The sequence below is a fragment of the Panthera tigris genome, chromosome E2, assembly GCF_018350195.1.
Source record: "Panthera tigris isolate Pti1 chromosome E2, P.tigris_Pti1_mat1.1, whole genome shotgun sequence".
In the NCBI taxonomy this organism is placed as follows: Eukaryota; Metazoa; Chordata; class Mammalia; order Carnivora; family Felidae; genus Panthera; species Panthera tigris.
The window spans coordinates 34,883,196-34,907,020 of record NC_056674.1 but is presented as its reverse complement, the minus strand read 5'-3'; the positions used below and the strand labels follow the sequence as shown (position 1 = coordinate 34,907,020).

Below are 23,825 nucleotides of genomic sequence, written 5' to 3'. Positions count from 1 at the left end.
GTAATTCTCCACATCGAACTGTGTATCATTAAAACAATTTTCCAAGAAAAATGATGCAAAAAAAAAAAAAAAGAGAGAGAGAGAGAGACATTTACAGGGTAACATAAACTGAGAACATGTGCCATCAAGATATCTGTACTAAAGAAACTTCTAAAGTGTTTAAAGGAAGATGATAAAACAATTCCAAATAGATCAATAATCCCTATAAATATAATAGGAGTATATTTGCCAATCAAAAAGACAGTGTCAGTTTAGATTCTTTTAAAACTAATCCAGCTGTGTATTGTTTATAAGAAATATATATAAAGCATAAGGATACAGAAAGTTCAAAAGTAAAAAAGCATGGAAAAGGAAATATCTACAAATAATAAGCAGACATAGTTATTTTCATATCAGGTAAGTTTTAAGACAAAAGGTATTTTTAAGGATAGAAATCATATAGTTGATCCACATTATTCATGGATCCCATATTGCAAATTTGCCTACTCATTAAAATTTATTTTAACTCTAAAATCAATACTTGCAGATCTTTGTAGTCATTTGCAGACAGGCAGAATGGCCAAAAAAATTGAGTCATTCAATGCACACGTTCCCAGCTGAGGTTGAACAAGGTGACACTCTGCATTCTTGCTTCAGCACATCCTATAACCAAATGTCCTTTTTGCCATCTACATAATGCCACATCTTTAGCATTTTTGTGCTTTTCATTGGTGATTTTGCTGTTTAAAATGTTCCCCAGCCATACTGCTCAAGTGCAGTCTAGTGTTCCTACACACAAGAATGCAGTGATGTGCCTTATGGAGAAAATATACATATCATATAAGCTTCATTCAGGTATGAGTTACAGTGTTGTTGGCCATGAGTTCAATGTTCATGAATCAACAACATATATTAAATGAGACGCCTTTAGACAGAAGCACATGTAAAATGAGATTATGTATTGATAAAAATGTTATGACCAGAAACTCATAGGAACCTAACCCTGTATGTTCTCTAGGAACAATGGTTCAGTATTTGTTAAGTCAGTGTTTGCCACACTTTAAAGAACATAATTACATAGAATAATGATAATCAACTATAGATCAACTTACCAGGAAGATATGGCAATTCTAAATTTATATATCTAATAAAATAGCCTCAAAACATATAAGGCAAAAATTGCTATAACTTTAGGGAGAAATTGTTAAATTCACCATTATAACAGGAGGCACCTTTCTTCTTTTTTTAAAAAAAGTTTTCCTTTATTTATTTTGAGAGATAGCATAATCAGGAAGGGACAGAGAGAGAGGGAGAGAATGTCAAGCAGGCTCCACATTGTCAGTGCAGAGCCGGATGCAGGGCTCAATCTTAAGAACTGTGAGATCATGACCTGAGCAGAAATGAAAAGTCAGATGCTTAACTGACTGAGCCACCCAGGTGCCCCAGGAGTCACCTTTCTTAATCACTGATAGGTCAAGCAGACAAAAAATCAAGAAGATACAGAAGATAAGAATAGAACAATAAACAAGCTTAAGGTTAATTGATAGGTATAGACACTATACATTTTCCTGAAGCAAACATGGAACAGTTAGAAAATTTCTTATTACATACTAGGCCACAAAGAAATTTGCGGAGGGTTTGAAGAATCAGTATTACACAGATATCCTCTAACCAATTGGGTTAGAAGTGGGTATTAAAAGTTAAATAAAACTAGTTACACACTTGGAAATTTAAAAACACACTTCTAAATAGTTCAAGAGTAAAACACATCATAATGGAAATGTAAAAATAATTAGAACTGAATGATAAGGAAGGACCAATATATCAAAACTTAAGTCTTGCCAAGAAAGTGAAACTTAACAGGAATTAATGGCTTTAAAGGTTTATTTTAGAAAAGAGAGGGAAAAATTAATGAGCTAAATGTCCAGTTTAAATTTTAGAAAAAGAACACAAAATAGACCCAGATAAAGTAGAAGAAACAGATAATATAAAGGCAGAGAATAATAACTAGAAAATAATGACACAAAGTAATAAAGCAGTACTAGTACTGGTAATAAAAAAAAAAAAGCTACTAGTAATAAACTGTAAGATAAAGTTACAAAGATACAAAAGCCAACCAACCAAACAAAAAACAAAACAAAGGATGATCAACAAAGACAAAAGTTTATCCTGAAAATACAAATTGGAACTCTGGAGAAACTGAAAAGAATAGAGGCATAAGTAAACAATACTGGGAATGAAAAAAAGAATGTTAAATTTTAAAATGGAGATTTTCAGAGATAGTACTATAATCCCTATGCCAATACATTTGAAAATGAAATGGAAAAGTTCCTAGAAAAACAATGACCAAATCTGCCTCAAGATAAACAGTGGATAGTCTTAGAAACACTAAAAATAAAAATAAATTAAGCAGCTGTTAGAAATTTCCCCACAAAATAACCACCAGGCCCAGATAGTTTTCAGATGAGTTTTGCAAACATTCAGATAACAGACCATTTCCATCTCCCCAACTAATGCCACAAGGCCAGTAAAACTAATAAGGAACATACAAGAGAAGAAAATTATAAGCCAATCTAATTCACAAACATTGATACCAAAACCCCTATACCAAACAGTAATGAATAGTGGTATATAAGATGATAAAACATTAATCCCTGAAATTCAAGAGTAGCTTAATTTGAGAAACTCTGTTAGTTTCATTAATCATGTTCACAAATTAAAGAAGAACCATGATTATCTTAATGCCAAAAAAATCATTTGACAAAATTCAACCCCAAGTTTTGATTAAAACAAACAAAAAAACCCGTAGAAATAGAAGGGGATTCCTTAACCTAATTAAGGAAATCTAGTTAGCAATCTAGATCATATATTATTCTATGTGAGAAAGTGTTGGAAACCTTCCCTTAGACCAAGACAAGGATGCCCGCTTTTACGGATCCTATTCAACATTATACTGGAGGTCTTAGCCAGGGCTGTAAGACAGGAAAAAGAAATAAAAGTCATAAAAAAATCTGTCATTATTTTTTTTTTAATTTTTAATGTTTATTTTTGAGAGACAGAGAGAGAGACAGAGCGTGAGCAGGGGAGAGGCAGACAGAGAGGGAAACACAGAATCCGTAGCAGGCTCCAGGCTCTGAGCTGTCAGCACAGAGCCCGAGGTGGGGCTTGAACTCATTAGCCGTGAGATCATGACCTGAGCTGAAGTCAGACACTTAACTGACTGAGCCACCCAGGCGCCCCAACACTGTCATTATTAACAGGTGATAGGATTCTTCACATAGAAAACCCAAAAGATTCTAACAATAATTTTTTACAAATTCTAAGTGGTTTAGTAAGAAATTGTTAAAAAGCATAATAAAAGAAGACATCATTTAATTGCAACCAAAAAGTATAAGATGCTTAGGAATAAATTCTATCAAAAGATGTACAAGACCTTTATGGGGCAGATCATAAAATTATATTGAAAAATCTTAAAGGCGACCTAATTAAATTGAGAGACACATTATGCTCATGGATAAGAAGAGTCAATAATATATAGATGTTAATGTAGTCACGAATTGAACTATTGATATAATGCAATTCTAATCCAAATCTTTGAAGGCTTTGTTTGTTTGTTTTTGGTGGCAGTGCCAAGTTGATTCTAAACTACATAAAAGTACAAAGGCCAAGGATAGTTAAGACATTCCTAAAGAAAAAGAATTATGTGGGACCACTTGCCTTAGTAAACAGTAAGACTTTGCAAAGCTGTGACACCTGAGATTGCATGGAATTGGCACAAGGAAATAGATAAGTTAACCAGTGTGACAGGAGAGAGATCTCAGAACAGTCCCAGGCACATGTATGTCCCAGCTCATGCTGGAGACCTGTGGACAAATGAAGCTATCCATGTGGGAAAGAGTGGACCCATACCATGCACACACAAAAAATTCCAGATTGAGGTGAGGACTTATGTGTCAAAACAAAACTTTTTTTTTAAATTTTTAAAAAATGTTTCTATTTATTTTTGAGACAGAGGGAGACAGAGCAGGAGCAAGGGAGGGGCAGAGAGAGAGGCAGACACAGAATCTGAAGCAGGCTCCAGGCTCTGAGCCATCAACACAGAGCCCGACGCAGGGCTCTAACTTACGGAGTGTGAGACGGTGACCTGAGCTGAAGTCAGACGCTCAACACCCTGAGCCACCCAGGCACCCCCCATAACAAAACGTTAAAGATTTAAGAAGATAATATAGTAGAATAGATCACTGATGTGGATCTAGAGAAAGGTTTCTTTTTTCTTTAAAAAAAATTTTTTTTAACGTTTATTCATTTTTTAGAGACAGAGAGAGACAGAGCATGAGCGGGGGTGTAGCAGGGAGAAAGGGAGACACAGAATCTGAAGCAGGCTCCAGGCTCCGAGCTGTCAGCACAGAGCCCAATGTGGGGCTTGAACTCACGAACTGTGAGATCACGACCTGAGCTGAAGTCAGATGCTTTACCCGACTGAGCCAACCAGGCACCCCTAGAGAAAGGTTTCTTAAACAAGACACAAAACAGCCCTAACAATATAATATTAATACATTTGACATCATTAAAACTAAAATTAAGACCTCTGTTTATATGAAAACATCATAAAGAAATTAAAATAGAAAACACAGGCCAGAAATTGGTAGAAGATATTCACAATACACATAGTGAACAACATTCAGAATGTATTAAGAATTCCTTCATCTCAGTAAGAAATTAAAATAGAAAACACAGGCCAGAAATTGGTAGAAGATATTCACAATACACATAGTGAACAACATTCAGAATGTATTAAGAATTCCTTCATCTCAGTAAGAAATTAAAATAGAAAACACAGGCCAGAAATTGGTAGAAGATATTCACAATACACATAGTGAACAACATTCAGAATGTATTAAGAATTCCTTCATCTCAGTAAGAAAAAGGCAAGCAACCCAACAGGAAAAAAAGGACAAACGACATAAACATTAACTCGAGCAGGTGACAAATACGTGAGAAAACTTATCTTTAACCTTACTAGTAATTAGGGAAACACAATTTAGCAATGAGGTATCATTTTATATCCATTAGACTAACCAAAAATTAAGGCTGACAGTAATAAGTGTCGGAGAGGACATTCATGAGTCAGCAGGATCACCTTACATTGCTGGTAGGAATGTAAATTGGTTCAACCATCTTGGAAAACAATTTAGCATTACCTTTAGAGTGAAGTATATCTTAACACATTCTCTGACCTAGCAATCCTATTCCTAAGTACACACACTCTAGAGAACCTTTAGCAGTAGTTTAGGCATACATATCTATGGATAAACTTGTTAAACAAAGAGCAAGAATGAAAGAGAGGGTTGAACATGGAGGTAGGCACAAGATAATGGTAATGTTTTAGCTCTTGTGTTGTAAGTAAGCTCTTGTGTTGTAAGATGATATGAAGAAATAAATTTCCTAGATGTTTCTTTTAAACTGAATAACTTAAAATGGAATTTTTTTCATTGGGGAAATTTATATTAATAAATATAGCTATATGTGGTACAAATGTTCATTATCAGCCAATTCAAAGATTATTGATTGGGTAATTTGACTTTCAGGGGGCAATGGCTAATGAAATGCATTTCATTTAGATAAAGATTGAAAAACTCTTGCACACAAGCTCTTTAGGAGTCAAGAATATGATAAGCATGACATTTTGTTTTAAACACTTTTAGGAAAATAAAAACATTCTATGGATGATCTATCTAAGGAAAAACCTGTAAGTCCAACGTAGATATCTGATGATAATGAAACCATTAAAACATTTTTGTCATTTTCAATGAAGCATGATTACCTCTTTGGTAAGTAAGCTATAAATATATATTTTTTCCAGAATGAGGGCATTATAATGCTTTCCAAGAAATTCCTGAATGTTTTTTGCTAAGTGGAGAAGATATCTAAATGGCAAAAACCTGATTCAGACTTGTACTCTTCAGAGTAGATGTGATACCACAGCTGAGAAGCTTTCAGTGAGTGTCGATAGTAACGAAAAGCAATTCAAAGAAAATGTAGTATGAACTATTGACAAAATTCCTGTTCAGAGGACTCTGTAAGATGTTGCATCAGTATCAAAGTCATAGTATGCAGTGCACAATAACTATGATATATTTGGACTAGCAGACATTTTACTCAACAGTTCAACAAACCATTGATCAGTAGCAGGCAACTTGGAAAACGTATGACACCTTAATGAAGCAGTACTTGATTTTTTTTTTTGTTCTGTTAATTGCATCCAAGAAGAGATTTTGAAATGCAGTAAAGCTTATTGGCATGTTTAAACATCCTTTTCCAAAACTGAAACAGAACACGAAGAAATATTTTCCAGAGGGAAAAGCAACTAAGTGATTTAGAAATTCAACCATCACTATCCCCCAGGATGAAATTTTCAAACTCCTCAGGAGAAATTTTCAACACTCCAGGTTTCAAGCACGATGGCCCATGAGTAACTGAGAGCAGTCATCAGCAGAGTGAAAAAAATCTCTCCATGATTTTGGAGTCCACAGTCAATCTGAATAACCAGAACTATCTGCCAGTTTCGAGAACTTGCTGCAATTTCAGATGTCTATTTATTTATTTATTTATTTATTTATTTATTTATTTATTTATTTTGGTGGGAATGCAAATTGGTGCAGCCACTCTGGAAAGCAGTGTGGAGGTTCCTCAGAAAATTAAAAATAGACCTACCCTATGACCCAGCAGTACCACTACCAGGAATTTACCCAAGGGATACAGGAGTACTGATGCATAGGGGCACTTGTACCCCAATGTTTATAGCAGCACTCTCAACAATAGCCAAATTATGGAAAGAGCCTAAATGTCCATCAACTGATGAATGGATAAAGAAATTGTGGTTTATGTACACAATGGAATACTACGTGGCAATGAGAAAGAATGAAATATGGCCCTTTGTAGCAACGTGGATGGAACTGGAGAGTGTGATGCTAAGTGAAATAAGCCATACAGAGAAAGACAGATACCATATGGTTTCACTCTTATGTGGATCCTGAGAAACTTAACAGAAACCCATGGGGGAGGGGAAGGAAAAAGAAAAAAAGAGGTTAGAGTGGGAGAGAGCCAAAGCATAAGAGACTGTTAAAAACTGAGAACAAACTGAGGGTTGATGGGGGGTGGGAGGGAGGGGAGGGTGGGTGATGGGTATTGAGGAGGGCACCTTTTGGGATGAGCACTGGGTGTTGTATGGAAACCAATTTGACAATAAATTTCATATATTAAAAAAAAATAGGCTATACAACTTAAAAAAAAAATCAGATGTCCTTTAACTGAGAGTTAGGATTTTCTAACTTAATAAAAATAAAGAGTAAAAATAGAAAGTGACCCGCTGAGAAACTACATATGTTTCATGCTGTCACAATCCTGGATATGTAGCCCTTGGTGTAAAGTTGCAAATGAATTTCCTCTCCAAGATATAAAACTATTATTACCATTGTTATTATTAACCTGAAAGAATTAAATAATTATTTACAAAATCGTGATGGTTCCTTTAAAAGTTACCAAAAGCTGATGGTCTGCATTAAGTAACCCAGAGAGGCTGAAGATTTGAGGCCTTCTGTTCACAATGTCTCCTGGGCCCCTGGCAGGATTCTGAGCCTTTCTTAGTATTATAAAGTTATGCTAGATCGTTCCTGTTAAGAGTGGGTGTTTCTGGTGGTCTCCCCGTGGCTTCTTTTCATGTAGGAATTAAAGAGGAATTGGAGAGAGTTAGGGTCTTGTGCATTACCCTCAGAATCCCCACTTTTTCTTTCTTTCTTTTTTTTTTTTTTAGGTAGGCTCCATGCCCAGCATGGAACCCAGTGTGGGGCTTGAACTCATGACCCTGAGATCAAGACCTGAACTGAGATCAAGAGTCAGATGGTTAACCAAGTGAGCCACCCAGGCATCCCCCCCCCGCCCCCAGCATCCCCACTTTTAAAGAGCAACTCCTGGCTTTGCGCTAATCAGCACTTCTGCTTTGGTACTTTATCAGGCAGCACAGGGTCCAGCCTGAGAAATGCCAACTTGGGCATGGCTCACCACCCTAGAGTTGGAAGGATCTGGGCTCGAGTCCTGCCCCTGCTACTTTCCAGATGTGCTTCCCAGTGACTTTCCTCACTCTGAGCCACCACGTTCCCATCGGGAAAGCTCAAGTAATTCCTTCATCTTGGCTGGGTGATTGTGAATTGTGAACGAGAAAATACACGTGAAAATGTTTTGACGCTGACGATGTCAAATTGACATCGCGAACAGACTGAAGGATCAACTCCCATTTCTCCCACTGCCAAAAATCTTTCCCATTCTGTTCTCCCAGCAGAAGCCAATGCCTGCTCAGTGTTAAAGGTGATGGATGATTGTGAGGCACATAGGACATCAGGGGAATCTCGAGGGGAAGGAAATGGCGACTCCTTTCTGAGTCACCCTTTACTTTCTATCCAGTGATCTTTCCTTCCATCAGCCATTCATCTACCCATCCAATAAATATCTTTCATGCGACTGAGCCAGCAGCCTGTGAGCACTCTGATTCTATCTAATGAAACGTTGTCAACACTTCTCTTACCACAATGTTGTCAACAGCTCTCTTGAGTCCTGCCATTTGTGCTGAAACCAAAGCTGCTAACAGTGGCTGGAGTGCAGCTCCCATCTGACCCTATGGTTTGGCAGAGCCGACAGTCTGGTGGCTTCGCTGGGACCGTCAAGCCAAAGGGCTAGGGAAAACTGGGCTCCAGGAAACCACACTGAGAATGTAAGAATGCTTATGGGGATTGGAAAAACCAGACTCAGTTTAGTCGTGGGCTTCCTCCATCCAGTCTGACAAAGTTGTGTAGACACAGGGCGGGTGCTGAGGAAGTAGACAGACCACGGCTGCAATGGGACAGGGCTTTGTGATCTAGCAAAAGGGATGTCTTCTTGGCCAGACTTGGGGAAAGCCAGGCTTCCAGAATAGCCTTGCCAAGTTTAGGAAACAGGCAGGCTTTTCATCCTGGCTCCTCCTAGGTCTCCATGTCTAGACATTTGCTTGGTGATACCATGGTAACTGTGATGCCACAATGGAACATTCTTCCCAAGGTGGTAGAAGGAATCCCTCTGTTGAGCTCTGCTGTGTAAGGTCAGAGTGAGTTCATTTCTCCTTTGGCAGTAGCAGTTCACAGAAGACTCTGAGAGCCATCCTGACAACAAGAAACATCCAGTGTCATGAGCGGAACATGGTGACTGAGAACGGCTATTGTGCACAGTTTGAGGCAAGAGTGGGGCTGATGGTATGGTGGGTGGGGAGACACGTGTGGGCTTTGAACTCAGACCCCAGTTCAAACTCCAGCTCTACCACTTGGCAGCTGTGTGACCTGGGGCAGGTTTCTGTGTGTGAATGTCAGTTTCTGAATCTGTAAAATGGGGACAGTGATACTGTCTGCCTTGTCCGGTTATTGCACAAATTAACAGAGCTACAAACTGGGCGGTTATGATGTAAAAGTATAAGTGGTCAGCAGTGAAAAGAAATCCCAGCATCATTTAAGCCAGCTGAGTGTGGCAGGATGGGCAAAGCCAGGGGTGGGCTTGCAGTAAACCCTGCTCTTACTTTCAGCAGCATTTTATGGCTACAGAGTTAAGAAAGGCGTCGGATTCCATGAGTCAAAAACCAACCCTCTTCTGAGACCCAACTCTCTGGGAAGCCTGGGGACCCTGGCTGGATCGAGGAGAAAACTGACACACAGGGGCTGCCTCCTCTCTGTGGGCCATCTTCCCAATCCTAACAATATCGGTGCTGGGCAGCTGGTCCCTGAGCCCTTCACTGGACGGAACCAAGCAATTGGGACGTGACAGGTCTGTTTCCCACGTTTTGGAGGCTTTGTCAGGGGAAAGGAAAGAGGCAGGGCCTCTGACGCGGTGGGGGGATTGCCGCTTTACGGAGGAGAGGAAAAGCCTGTGCCTTTGGATATTGTGTTTTCACAGCTGCCCATGGTGCCTGCTGCAGTTCACTTTGGGGATGGCAGAGATGAGACGGATGCTCTTAGTACTGCTCTATGTCTCCCACTCTTCTGCCAGTGAGTGTGCTTCTCTTTTCCATGACAATGTCAGCAGCTTGTGTGACATGGCAGGGGGACCTGTCCAGGAATCCTGTACATGGCCCTTAATGTCCAGAGAGGGACTCAGGGGGAAGAGGACTGGCAGTGCTCTGCTCGGACAGCAGGTGTTGGCGGTGGGAATCAGGCAAAGAAAGGGAACATGGGCCGTGGATGCAGGAAACTGGCTTCAGCAGTCTGATGGCAGAGCTGATCCTCGGATGAGAGTGCCATTAGGAAAGTAAGCCTCAGACTATGGAAAAGCCCACTCAGAAACCCCACCAGGCACCACCAGGTGGGAGATGTCCTCCCCATGCCCAGGTGGAGGCCTATGGTGTATCTGGTGTACTCAGAAACCAGGCCCTCCCCTTGTTTCTACCTAAGCATTGTGGTTTCAAATAAATCTTTTATCATTAACCCCCCAAGTATCATTAAACTGATGGTTCCTGGTCCCAGGAGCAAGAAGGTACCTTGGAGCCTGCTTGGGACTCAGTCCTTCCCTGACCTCCAGGTCATCCAGAACTAAGATTCCATCCTAGGAAGGGGCAGGTTGAGAGGGGACAGCAAGCTCTGTTCCATCTAGCTGCCACCCTAGCTGGCTCTGTCCAATCTTCCTGGAGTTAGACGGGAGACACGACAGAGCTTCTAACACCACCACAGCACACACCAAAGGGAGAACCCCCTACTTTCCTAGCCTACTCCACCTCCTTGCAGCCCCAGAGAGACCAAGGGATACCCACAAAACAGAAAGGGTCTCTCCTCCCTCTTAAATAGCTTCAGGCAAACATTTCATCTTTAGCTCAGATTTCCTCCTTATATCCTGGACCTTCCAAGGGTTTTATAAACTAGCCAACTAGAGCTTTGAGAAAGCAAAAGTCATCACCTACCTGTAGGTTCTTGTTGATTTGGGTAACAATGGTTAATGCCTTGTTCACTATAGATTGCCAACGTCCCATGAATTGAATAAATGGCTGATAACAGAGCCACCAATTATCTGACCAATAGTTGGCTGGTGGTGCCCACCATGTGACACCTATCATCCAGGACCACCAATTTATTTTTTTTAAGTTTATTTTGAGAGAGAGAGAAAGCATGAGTTGGGGAGGAGCAGAGAGAGAGGAAGAGAGAATTGCAAGCAGGCTCTGCACTGTAAGCGCAGAGCCTGATGCGGGGCTTGAACTCACAAACCGTGAGATCGTGACTTGAGCCCAAATAAAGAGTTGGACGCTTAACCGACTGAGTGACCCAGGCGCCCCAAGGACCACTGATTTAGAAACATGTACTAGGTACTTGTGGTTTGGGATTTATAAATAGCAACCAGAGTAGTGGCTTACGTTAAAAAAAAAAAAAAAAAAAAAGGAATCATCCATTAGCATTATCAGTCATGAAGATACAGTTTGCAAAGCACCTTCCCATAATCTCACCTTACATGATCTTTATGACTCCAAGAGGTGTGTTACCCCATATTTCAAAAGAGGAAACTAAGGTCCAGAGAGGTAAAGTGGCTTTTCCCAGGTCTCACGGCACAGGGGCCAACAGTATCTGGGACACTGCATCCAGAACCTTCCCAAAACACTAGTAGGTCTCAAAGCTGAATACACATTAGAAACTACCTGGGGAGGCTTTTTAAAATGCCAGTGCCCAGGTCCTGTCCCTAAGGGGACAGCAGTTGGATGGCCAGCAGGTGGATGAAATGTGCAGCTAGGTTGAGAATCCCTGCCCTCCACTCTGAGTACTGAGGATGAGATAGGCACCCCTGGCCATGAGGACTGTCAGGACAGGGAGGGAGTCAGCAGCCACAGAGAGCAAAACACCCCATGTGTACGCCATCCCATAATGTTGCCTGCAAAGTAGGAGGCTCAGCTCACTCAGTCTGGGGCTTTGAGTTTCAAGGGTCCTTCCTGCTCTATCATTCTTACACTTTCCATGATTCTATGAATAAGGACTTATTTTTCAGTACAGAGCAATGCAGCATCTTGGGTGAAACCAGGACAGGCAGGGGGAGAATGTTTATTTAAAACATTAGTCAACATTTTACTCTCATTTGAAACAAATGTCCAGACCCAAGAGACTGCCCAATTGGAGGCAACTCACTTGAGGGCCTGGAAAGGCAAAGGCCAAGCAGGCCTGAATGGGCCAGAATCAGCCTCAACCTGGTGGGACCTTTTAACCCCTTGATGACTGGACTTCAGGGAGTGATTGGTAAAGCAAAATGCTTTTGTTCATTCACCAAATGATTTACTGAGCACTTACTATGCACTATACTAGCCCATAGGGATACACTGGCAAGCAAAACAAACACGGGGGAGCCACACATGCCAAACTGCCCAGGCAGGGAAAAGCAAGGGCAAATTTGAGAATGTGAAATGTGGCTGGAACAGAGACTGTGAGGGGTTGAAGGTGTATGGAGTTTGAAATCCAGCCCTGTACCTACCAGCTGTGTAACCTGGACAAGTTCTTACCAGCTGTAAAACTCCATTCTCTCAGCCACACGTGGAGAATGACAACGTCCACCTCCGCATCTGTTGGAGGAGTTACATGAAGTAGTACATATCAGCAGTGCTCCAACTTTTTGACACTCTTAAAAATTATGGAGGGCCCCCAAGTAACTTTTGCTGTGAAGCTATATCTTTCCATATTTACTATATTAGAAATTAAAAACTGGGAAATTTTTAAAACACAAGAATATACAGGTTCACACACGCTGGTAGCCGTCACAGTGATGACATCATGTAGCCTCTGGAAAATTCCACTGCACAAGAATGAGAGAATGAGGGTGAGAAAGCAAACACTGTCTTAGTATTCTTATGAAAAAAGTTTTAACCTGTTTTAACCAGTTTTAATCTGAGGACTTCCAGAGGTCCCAGACCACGCTTTGAGAACCGCTTTCCGATACTGCCTCGAGTGCACTGCCAAGTGCCCAATAGAGGAGAGGGATTATCGGTAGCCTAAGGGGTTATTTTTAGATTCAATGATGCCATCAAGCATCTTTTATGGAGAAAATGACCCGCCAGGAAAAGAAATGTGGGTAGTGGAGTTCGTGGTGACCAAGATGGAGAGCCAGGAGGAGTGGGGAACCAGCAGGAGAGGTGGTCTTGAGGTGTGACACAGTGGTGGTGGCCACAGGCCGCCAACTCCTTGCCCCAACAGTGAGGCCCCCACACACCCTCTCTGCAGGTTGTGGCATCCAGAAAACCAGTGTTGTGGAAACTTCCGAGGAGGGTTTGGTCAAAGACCAGGAATTCCCGTGGGTGGTGTCGCTGCAGGATTCCCAGTACACTCACCTGGCTTTTGGCAGCATCCTCAGTGAGTTCTGGATCATCAGCATCGCATCTGCCTTGCAGAACAGGCCAGTACCCGTGCTTTGGGGCCTACACAGCCCCCTGGGGTGGAGGTGAAGGGACCCTTTCCGGCTCAGCCTGGGGAGACCTGGAAGGTAGATTCCTGGTGACAGGGCAACAGGGCTTTTTACTGGCTTGGCACTTGCCCTGCCATGACTCTTGGGGTCCTGGAATCACCAGTTGCCAAAGTCATGCTGTCCAGTGTGTTCTCTGCTGTGGGGACTGCACACCCACAAGGTGAAATGATTGTTCCTCCATCCTCCATGGGAAGGACATCTGTTCCCATTTTACTGCAACACAGGCACTGACCCCTGGTACTAGAGGTACTAGAGGTCTTTACTCTAAGCTTGTTAAGTGAATTGTTAGGAGCCCGTACCTTAAAACACTTAACCTTGAACCTTACAACGTGACTGCCACAAATATATGTGCATAGAGAAAAGACTTGAAGGAAATATGCAAACGCTTTACAAGCACTTATCTCTGAATGCTCAGAATGCACCCGATTTCTGTTTTCTTCTTTGAACTTCTTTGTATTCTCCAAATTCTATGTGGTAAATTTATACATTCTTGTAAACCAGGAAAAAAAAAACACCTCAAATGTTATTAAAGGAATAATTTTTTTGTAAAACATTTTACTTTTTGACCCAAAGATTTCACTTTTGAGAGTGGACATTAATGAAATAATTTCAACCACTGGAAAAGTTTTATGCACAAAAGTTTTATGCACAAAAGTTTTATGTTATTCATAGGGTGGTTAAACACACACAAAACACTCGAAATGTAATGTCCAATTATCATGGATAAATACATTATGGTTACTCATTCATATATGTATAGCATATAATATATAGTATATAAATAATATATATAATTATTATATATCTCTATATATACTATTTATATGCCATACACACACACACACACACACACACACACATACAGAGTATGGGGGAAGAGATTATAATTACTATAATTGCCCAAATAAGTAATAGTATAAACACTTGGTAGAATATGGCGGAGATGCTGAATTTTTAAACCTATAACTTATATTTTTATTTGAAAATAGTTTTTATTTATTTATTTATTTATTTATTTATTTATTTATTTATTTACTTATTTATTTATATTTTAGAGAGAGAGAGAGCACCAGTTGGGGAGAGGGGCAGAGGGAGAGAGTAAGAGACAGAATCTTAATTAAGCAGCTTCCATGCTCAGCATGAAGCCTGATATGGGGCTCCATCCCACGACCCTGGGATCATGAGACCTGAGCTAAAATCAAGAGGCGGACACTCAATGGACTGAGCCACCCAGAAACCCCTGAAAATGCATGCATTTAAATTAAAATACATGTACACAGTATAATGTTCAGAAGGAACCAAAAGATTCCCTGGCCTTCAGACACTACTAACTTCCTCCCTTAAACCATATTCTACCATCAGTTTCTTAAATATTCTTCCTTAATTACTCAATGCACTTATGGATATCTATATATCTATAGGTCTAGATATATTGATTCTTGTATCTATTGACAGAGACAGATTTTTCCTTCCCCCTTGTATTAATCTGCTAGGACTGCCCTGACAAAATACTACACACAGGGTGACTTAGACAACAGAAATTTATTTCTCACCTTTCGGAAGCCAGAAGTCCAAGATCAAGGTGTCGGCAGGACTGGTTTCTTCTGAGGACTCTCTCTTTGGCTTGGAGATGGCTGCCTTCTTGCAGTGTCCTCACATGGCCTTTCCTCAGGGTGTGCACTTCTGATGTCTCTTCCTCCTCTCGCAAGGACGCTAGTCCTGTTGGGTTAGGGCCCTACCCTTAAGACCTCATTTAATCTTAATAACATCCTTAAAGGCCCTGTGTCCAAATACAGCCACACCTGGGGCTAGGACTTCATCAACAAATTTGGCACAACACAATTCAGTCTATAACAGCCCCTGATACAACTGATAGTGTACCAGACACAGCATTACACTCAGCTTTTTCACTCTTTTTCACTCCCATATTTATCAGCTGCACAGTATCCCAAGATGGATCTACCATAAATACACAGTCCTCTGATAGTGGAAATTTGGGTTGCTTCTGATCTTTTCCTAGTGCCAAAAATTGCTGCAAGTAGATATATTTGTCCATATATTATTGCACACATGTGCAATACACTGTAGCATGAATAACCCAGGAGTGGACAGATTGGACTGAATCTTGGCACTAGCCTTCCAGAGAGATTTGGCTTTCCAGGTAGCGTTTTCATTATTGTTATTTCCTATCTGGTCTATCTATTTTGGTTTTGATTTTCCCTTTGCCTCAGGGTTTTTTTAAAGACAGAGTTTTCAAATACACAGGGTGTTTTGTTTGTTTTCTGCCCTTATTTTGTTTTGAATTATACTACATGATGATTAGATCTGTTTAGGAATTTGTTGGGGTTGCCCTTGCAGTCTACTATATGTGAGTCACGTGAATGTTTCCCACAGTTAAAATTCAAAGTTCATTCTCTGTCTCTGGTGGACAATTTAATATATAAAATTGGGGGAGGGAATCTCTTTGCTTTGTCCTAGGTTGACAGAGATGAGTTAAAATCTATCATGAACAAGCTTTGGCTCTTTCTCCTATTTCCTGGAGTATTTCCTTTATGAACATTATGTCACATGCTGCAGATGCTTATGACTACAAGGTCTTCGCCATAGACTTAATTCTTTTTCGTCATTAAGAGCCTCTCTGTCTTACTTCATGTTCTTCTGCTCTAAATTGATGTTCTAAATGAAACTCCTGCTTCTTGTTTTCATTTTAGTTTATGTTTTCTGCTTTTGTGGCTTCTTGTTTTTCTTTTCATTATGTGGCCTTTGTTTTGAATGTCTCTTCTGACAAATTTGGAAAGTTTGAGTTTTTGTTCTGGTGTTCACCTTAGAGTTATAATTTCAAGGAAGACAGCAACATCCTTTGTTTCTTTCTGCACTGTCCTCTTTATTATTATTTTCTTTTAATGTTTACTTTTGAGAGAGAGACAGACCGCGACTGGGGAGGGTCAGAGAGAGAGCAAGATGCAGGATTCAAAGCAGGCTCCAGGCTCTGCACTGTCAGCACAGAGCCCAATACGGGGCTCGAAGTCACAAACCCTTAGTTTGTGACCTAAACCAAAGTCGGAGGCTTAAGCAACTGAGCCACCCAGGTGCCCCTGGACTGTTCTCTTTAGACTACTGTGGATAGTGCCAAAAGTCCTATCTTTTTACTTCTTCCCTCCTTCTCCTCCACCACACAATTTTAATAGATAAGTGCTTTAATGTTTACCTTGATTCACATACATATTTGCACATCCTTATTATTTTACATATTAGCTGTAAATAATATGTTTGGATTCCTTTAAAAGATGAGGAAACTGACATATATACCTACCTTCCAACCTTCTTTATAGCTTTAGTTACACCATCTGATTACTGACAGAGTTTACATTTTGACTCTAACCCAAACTCTAAAAAGGCTTTTAGTCCAATGTTATAATGAACTCCACACTTACTGACAGTCCTTTTGCTGGATTTTCTCCATTCAACACTGCTGGATTTTCTCCATTCAACACTAGAATTGGCTAAAATTTGTCTCCAAGTATGTCGTTTCTTAAAGGGCTCCCAAGAACCATATTTCCTTGGGTTTTGGATATTAACAAATGTGCTGTCCTTAAGCCTGAATGACAACTTAAGTGTAGAATTCATGGATCATGCCTTCTTTCTTTTGGAGACTTAATAGGCATTACCACTGCACACCCACCCCCACCCCCACCCCCACAACTGCCATGGTTTCTGGTGTTAAATCTTGCTGCAGAGAAGTATGAAGCCATTCTGATTTTTTCCTCTCTAGGTACATGATCATCCCAGTGCACCTGAGAGAGGTCTGGTTACACCTATTATCCTAGTGTCCTGCTGCAAGCATCCCCTTTCACTCTCTCAAGTTCCATGGGTTAGGCAATAAATTACATGGCCAAACTTAAGATGACTTAATCTGGTTTTGTCTGGATGCCTAAGGATTCCTCCTTTGTCATTGAAGTGCATCAACTTTACTAGCTATGCGGCATCTCTTCCATTTCTACTCTCTACTCTCTTCTACCCTTCTGGGTCCCAGGAGGCTGACTTGTGTGGGTTACACCAATGGTACTCTTACCTTCTGGGTTCCAGTTGGGTTTGGCCAAGGGGAGTACTGGCAAGAGTTCAGAGGAAGTGGGGAGGGCAAGGGTAGGGTCCTTATTCCCCAGAGGGGTACTGTAGACTGGCTGCCTCCTCCAGCCAAGTGACCCACTGCCCACAGCTCTGACCACTCCCTCCCCCCTCTAGTACCCAAAGGCACACTGGCACCCTGTTGTTATCTGAGCAGGAAGCTGCATTTGCCACGTGACACCCAGGTACTGAAATATTCTCTGTGATTTCCCTACATCCTTCCAAGACCATTGTAAAGAATCCCCAACTTACTTAAACTTTCCCCAACTTACCTTGAGAGTGCCATCTGTTTCTTGTTGGGAGCTGACAAGGCTATGTCTCCATGTTGATCATTCTATATCGCTTTTTCCCTAGGGTGTGGAGTACACTTCCAAACTGTAGAGCGAAGGCTTATTTCCAGAAAACGTTCTTAAATTGGATCCTGAAATCTTTTTTCTGTCTTATTTGGGTTACTTTCTTTGTGATCTGCTGGCTCTCCATTGACTGCCATATTTGTCATTCTCCTCTCTCACCTTTAAAAATCTTTGTTAATGTCCATTTCATTCTGGTCACTTTTCTCAGTCCTCCACCCTGTGCCCTTTAACGTATTTTCTGTTCTCTCTATTCTCCTTTATGCAGCTTCCAATTTGGCCTTTATTTTGGTACTTGTTTTGTTTTCTTTCTATCTCTTTGCTGAGAAGCATGTTTGACCAGCTTTTCCTGACTTTGTGGGAGTAGGTACCATCTAGAATGCCCTGCGCTTCTGCCGTCCTTTACTGCTATTGTCAGCCCTTCCTCTAATTCTGAGGTTTGGATTCTCTAGTGTCTTTTCATTTTATGGTGTTTTTCAGCATTTGTTTCTCATTTCTGTAGTCCCTTGGGTGGTCCCCAAGGGGAGAAAGGGAAAACAACCAAATGAACTCCATCACTATTATAATTGGAATTTCTCTCAAGAGTATTTACAGAGTATGTAATATGAAAAGATGTTTCTTTTAAAATGTTAAGTGCTAAAATCAACAGTCAAGGTTACATCTTTGGTGTAACTATGACTATCAAAAAAAAAAAAAACCAAAAAACTATGGAAAAAGCATGAAAAAAAGATAGTCATAACAGATTATCTTTGGGTGGTGGGACAAATGACATTAAGGTAGAGGAATTCCCAAGATGCTATGGGCTCACAAAGGAGGACACGAGTCTAGGAGTTCAGAAAAGATTTCCTGGGGACTGGGTCCAAAGGGGTAAGTAAAAACTAGCCCAGGAAAAATCAATTGGATGAGTGTTCCAACCCATCCCCAAAAGAGTAAATATGAAAAGGAAAGTGTGAAGCTTCCATGGTGCCTTGGCTTCTAAAGATTCCCTTGCTTTTTCTCTAGGAAGGACATCATTGTCATAGTTGGTATAGCTAAGATGGATGCCAAAGTGATTGCTCATGAAGAGTATCCAGTCAACACCATCATCATCCATGAGGATTTTGATAATGAGACCATGAACAATAACATAGCCCTCCTGAAGACAGACACAGCGATGCGGTTCAGCAACCTGGTCCGACCCATCTGCTTTCTTGGCAGAAAGCTGCATATGCCACCAGCCTTGCAGAACTGCTGGGTGGCAGGATGGAATCCCACATCTGCAGTTAATGCCTTCCTTCTCCTAGAGGAGGCTGTGTGTGTGCGAGCAGTGGGGGTGACTTGGATGAACTGTTCTAGGGTTTAGCTTCATATCTCCCATTGCTCAAGATTCTAGAGTTGGGCTGGAACCCTCATGTAATCAGTCAAGATTCCTAATGCTTGCCCTTTCTGTGGCCATTCTTACATTTGGTCCCTTTTCTTTTAGCTCTACACCCAAATTAGAAGTACATAGTCAGCAAACAGCTTGAAGGGAGTGCAAAGCCTGAAGGGAGAGGTCAGGGGACATTATTCCCTGAACAGGAGCTGATTGCCCTCTTGACCAAGCCATCCTTCTTTTCTTTTATTCTTGGGAAGTGAACAAGGAAATGTATTCTCTGTAGATGTGGAAGAAGGATGAATATGTTCTCTATTTTTACATTCAAGTTCAAAACAAAGGTAGTGTTCAGAAAAACTCAGACACCGTTTCTGATTTCTATGAGAACAGGGGGTTTATCAGAATATTCTCCACTCATTCCCATCTGGATACATGAGATGTAGTTAACATAGACAATGTCTTCTCATTAATAATTCTTGGCTTTCTGTTGCATGGTCCAGACAGGAAATCACATGACAATGAGTATCCTGAGGAAAATCTCCGTGAAAGACATCAACATGTGTCCCTTACACAAACTCAAGAAAACAGGATGTGGCAATCACATAGAGCAGGAAACCGATGCTGTCTGTTTGGTAAGAACATGATGGAGTAAAAGCTAAAGGCTGAGAGTAAGCAGTGGTCACTTCAAGGGAATCTCGGGACTCTCCCTCATTGCACAGTGAACTCCTTGAGGGACTGACAGGGACTGTCACTTGGGATCCATGGCTGTCTCCGGGGTGAACGGTACTTGGCAGATAGCAGATATTCAATAAAAATCTACCGAGTGGAGTAAACAGTCACCATTTTCAATGTGACATGATTAAGCACGTCTAAGTCATAGATGGTTTTTCACTGGCTAAAAGTTTGCAAGTGAGTCCAAACCATGTGTACTTTGAGCCTGTCTACAGGGTGGGGTCAAACCATGTATACTTTGAGCATGTTTACAGGGTGGGGTCACTGTATTCAGCTTCTATGGAATCTAGACTCTGATGCTATTGCTCATCAGTTATTGATTTGTTTTTTGTTTTTCTGTAAGAAGCCCTGCCCTCCAATCGGATGAGGGCTGTACAGATGTGGCTATCCTACTACCTCAGCAAAATGTGAGGAATTGACAAGTCCCTGGTCCAGGCTCCCTCATGTCCACACCAGAGAAGGTGGGGCTTACAGGGATCACACAGTTAATAAATGTTATAATAAGGATGAGAACCCAGGTCTACCAGGTGTCCAGGCGGTTTCTCTCCTCTACTCCAAAATTTCTACACTCTACTATTTCTAATCTCTACTCTCCTTCAAAGTAACTTTCAGGATTCCCAGATGGGGAAATTTTTTTTCCCCAGATGATCTAGGGAAAGTATTTTAGAGAAAGGGGGAAGAGTACATATATGTGGACAATTCTTCCTAAAAGTAATTTTATTGCAAATGCATGAAGGACTGCCTTTCATTATACAATGTTTGCCCTTCCAAAGTTGGTCCAACATTTATTGAGTGTCTACTTTGTACTGGACTCTGGCAGGTGGAAGACTAACAACTTTTTAAGTTAGATAACTGAGGTATTCCCTCAATCCAGCACCATATTTCATCAAATCTAAGATGCTATCAGTTGTGGAATGTGCCATTATTGTATGGAATACCAAGGGAGAGAAAATGCTGCCAGTTAAACTCTGATATCAACCAATTAAAAGACACATATCATTCCAAAGATGTTAATTTTTTTAAGTTTATTTATTTTGAGAGAGTGAGAGTGTGAGCGAGGGAGGGACAGAGAGACAGGGAGACAGAGAATCCTGAGCAGGCTCCGTGCTGACAGCACAGAAGTGGGGGCTAGATCCCACGAACTGTGAGATCATAACCTGAGCCGAAATCAAGAGTTGGAGGCTTAACCAACTGAGCCACCCAGGTGCCCCAAAAGATAATAATTTTTCAAGAGCATCTTAGATTCAATGGGATATGGTAAGCTGCTTCTACTCTAAATGATCATCTCTTCAAACCTACCTGCAAAGTTTAGACTGGTTTTTACCTGTAGCACACCTGCAGTCAGTTCTTTGTTTTTGAACTGTGCTAGCAAACTGGCTCAGACAAATAAATGGTGACTTGTCTACCTGGGATGCTTTCTTCTCTCGGACATGTGTTCTAGTGTCCAGAAGTCCTCAAAGCCATATTTCAGATATATAGAATAAACCACCCAAGTCCAGTATCTGCCTAGTGGGTCCCCAGAAACCCAACAAAAGCAGAATCACTCTGAACCCACCCCCCTCCTTTCCCCACAACTGTCAGGGCTTTTGTTCAATGTTAAGGTTAAGGATCACACAATAAAAGAGCCCCTTTAAGCTGGGGCTGCTCCCCTAGGAGATGAGGTGGGGCTGCTCCAGAGGAGCACCTGGTACTTCTTCTCTCAGCTGCTTGGGCTTCAGAAGTTGGGCCCCACACGTTATGAGGAAGAGGAAAAGCCATGTATTCTACACCTGGGCAGAGTGGCAACTTGCAAAACCACGCAATAGCCAGGGAGGTCTCCATACAATCATTCATTCATCAAACTACTTGTTCTAAATTGCACTATTTTTCTTCCTCCAGCTATGGAACCACAGTTAAAGCAAACTGGGGTTGGAACTGGTGACAGAAGGGAAGACCATGCCATGCTTGGCTGGACAGCCTCTCTGCCCCAGGCAGACATGATAGGGTGCAGATGTGAGCCCATTCAACAGTCGTAGCAGAGCCAGCCAGCCCTTGGGATGAAATCTCTGCCCTCTGCTCCATGGCAGCACAGGGCAGCAAGAGTACCATGTGCTGGCCCAGTCCTTCTGCATAGGCGGGCCACGTGGGCCGAAGGGGCTGGTCAGCCTTTGAATGACAACCCTTCTTGGGGCAAGATGGACCACGGGTTTGGAGTGGGGTCAGGTATTACCTTAAGAGGAGGCTTGGGGCTGGGGCAGTTAAAGTAAATTATACCTAGTAGTTGCCTTATTGCTCTTCTCCTATTTCTCAACTTTTCACATAAAATGATGGCCTTTTATATTACCAGGATAATAGTAGCTAATTCTTTGAGTGTGTACTGTGTGCCAGGCACTGTTAGGGTTCTGCACTTTACTCAGAGAGAAGTAGGTGACTCTCCGGGGTCACACATCTAGGTAAGCGTGCCAAGCTTCTCATCACTCCCTTAAAAGGAGGTAAGGTGTGTGTGGTAGAATCCCTGAGTCCCAGAGGAAGGCTGAGAGCACGGGCAGGGCTGGCGAGCAGGTGTGCTGACAGGCAGCTGCCAGGTGGAAAAGCCGGGAACCCAGCCTGGTCAACATTGGAGGAATGAGGAACCAAGAGAGAGTGAGGATTTAGTCAAAGGGACATGAAAATGAAATGCGAACCAGGAAGCTAAAGGCAAATGGCAGAAGCCTGCAAATACTCTGCATGATAAAAAGAAAATCCATCTTGTTGGAATTCGTGGCGGTGGCTGCCTAGATCGGAAATAGTATCCTATAATTTACCCCCTCTCAAGTGAGAACCAATATAAAACATTTCTAGAACAAACGGTAAATTGCACAAGGATATATTTAAAAAGAAAATGAGTTTTCTTAGACCTGAAGCCTTCTGTCCTTTGTCACAGGGGGACCCTGGAAACCCCATGATGTGCCAGCTACAGCAACAGAATCTGTGGGTGCTGAGAGGAGTCTTGTCCCACGGGGGTGAGAAATGCCCTGGCTTTTTACTGTACCTCAAGGTGGAAGACTATGGCGACTGGATTATGTCCAAGACTAAGAAAACCAGCCATCCGCTGTCTGCCTTCCACCACTGGGAGAATTTGCTGCCTTCACTCAGCTACAAAGAACATTTCACCGTTACACAGAGAAAACATTCCGGGCTGGGCCAAGGTGGATGGTCCCCAGCACACGTGCAAGGACAAAAAAAGGCCGACGTATATTCATTGCCAGCAAACAGCTCTAGAAAGAGCCCAGACATTGGGAGGAAAGGGTTAAGGGAATTAGGCAGGACTTCTGTTGTGGACACACAACCCATGTACTATGATTATTATGGCGGGGACTCTGGGGAGGGTAGAGGGCCTATTTCAGGTCAGAACAGGTTACATCAGCCCCAAGAAATTACCTTGTTTTTCTTTGTGCTTGTTTTCTTTTGCAATGGTATCTAGTCTAAGAGCTAACCCTCCCAACTGAGGAGTAAGCTCAGAATGCTGAGTGCTGGGCAGTCACATTCTGTTTTGCTGTCTGTTTAATGGTGATTGTTCTTGCTAGCTGCACACCTGGGCTGCCATGGACAGGCCCAGGGTGCACACTGGGCTGGCTCTCCCTCCTCTGTCCTACTCCCACATGCGGGAAGGTCACTTTCATTTGTGCTTGTGAACTAAATGTGGGCTAACAAGTGTCAAACCATTAGAGTGCCCTGTGGTTCTTTCAGTGTTAACCGTTCCAGGGGCCAGGCTGTGAAAACACTCCCCACGGGCAAATGTGGCCTGGGGAGTGCCTGCCAGCGTGGCT

At 41.8% G+C, this 23,825-nt stretch overlaps 2 protein-coding genes across 6 annotated transcripts in view; one reads left to right on the top strand and one right to left on the bottom strand.

Moving 5' to 3' along the window:
• The window catches only part of GINS3 (GINS complex subunit 3), a 92,348-nt gene extending 83,271 nt beyond the window's left edge, over positions 1–9,077 (bottom strand). For all 5 annotated transcript variants that reach the window (XM_042970742.1, XM_042970743.1, XM_042970745.1 and 2 more), the window contains exon 1: positions 8,561–9,077. The gene's annotated coding sequence lies outside the window, so the exon portion shown is untranslated. The remainder of the gene's footprint in view (positions 1–8,560) is intronic.
• Positions 9,078–9,954: 877 nt separating this feature from the next.
• On the top strand, positions 9,955–23,721 carry PRSS54 (serine protease 54). Its single transcript, XM_007090223.3, is given in 6 exon segments — positions 9,955–9,993; positions 9,995–10,043; positions 13,239–13,410; positions 18,957–19,215; positions 19,806–19,937; positions 22,940–23,721. Coding segments are annotated over 6 exon segments (1,188 nt in total). The 5' UTR covers positions 9,955–9,957; the 3' UTR covers positions 23,480–23,721.
• The last annotated feature ends 104 nt before the right edge of the window (positions 23,722–23,825 follow it).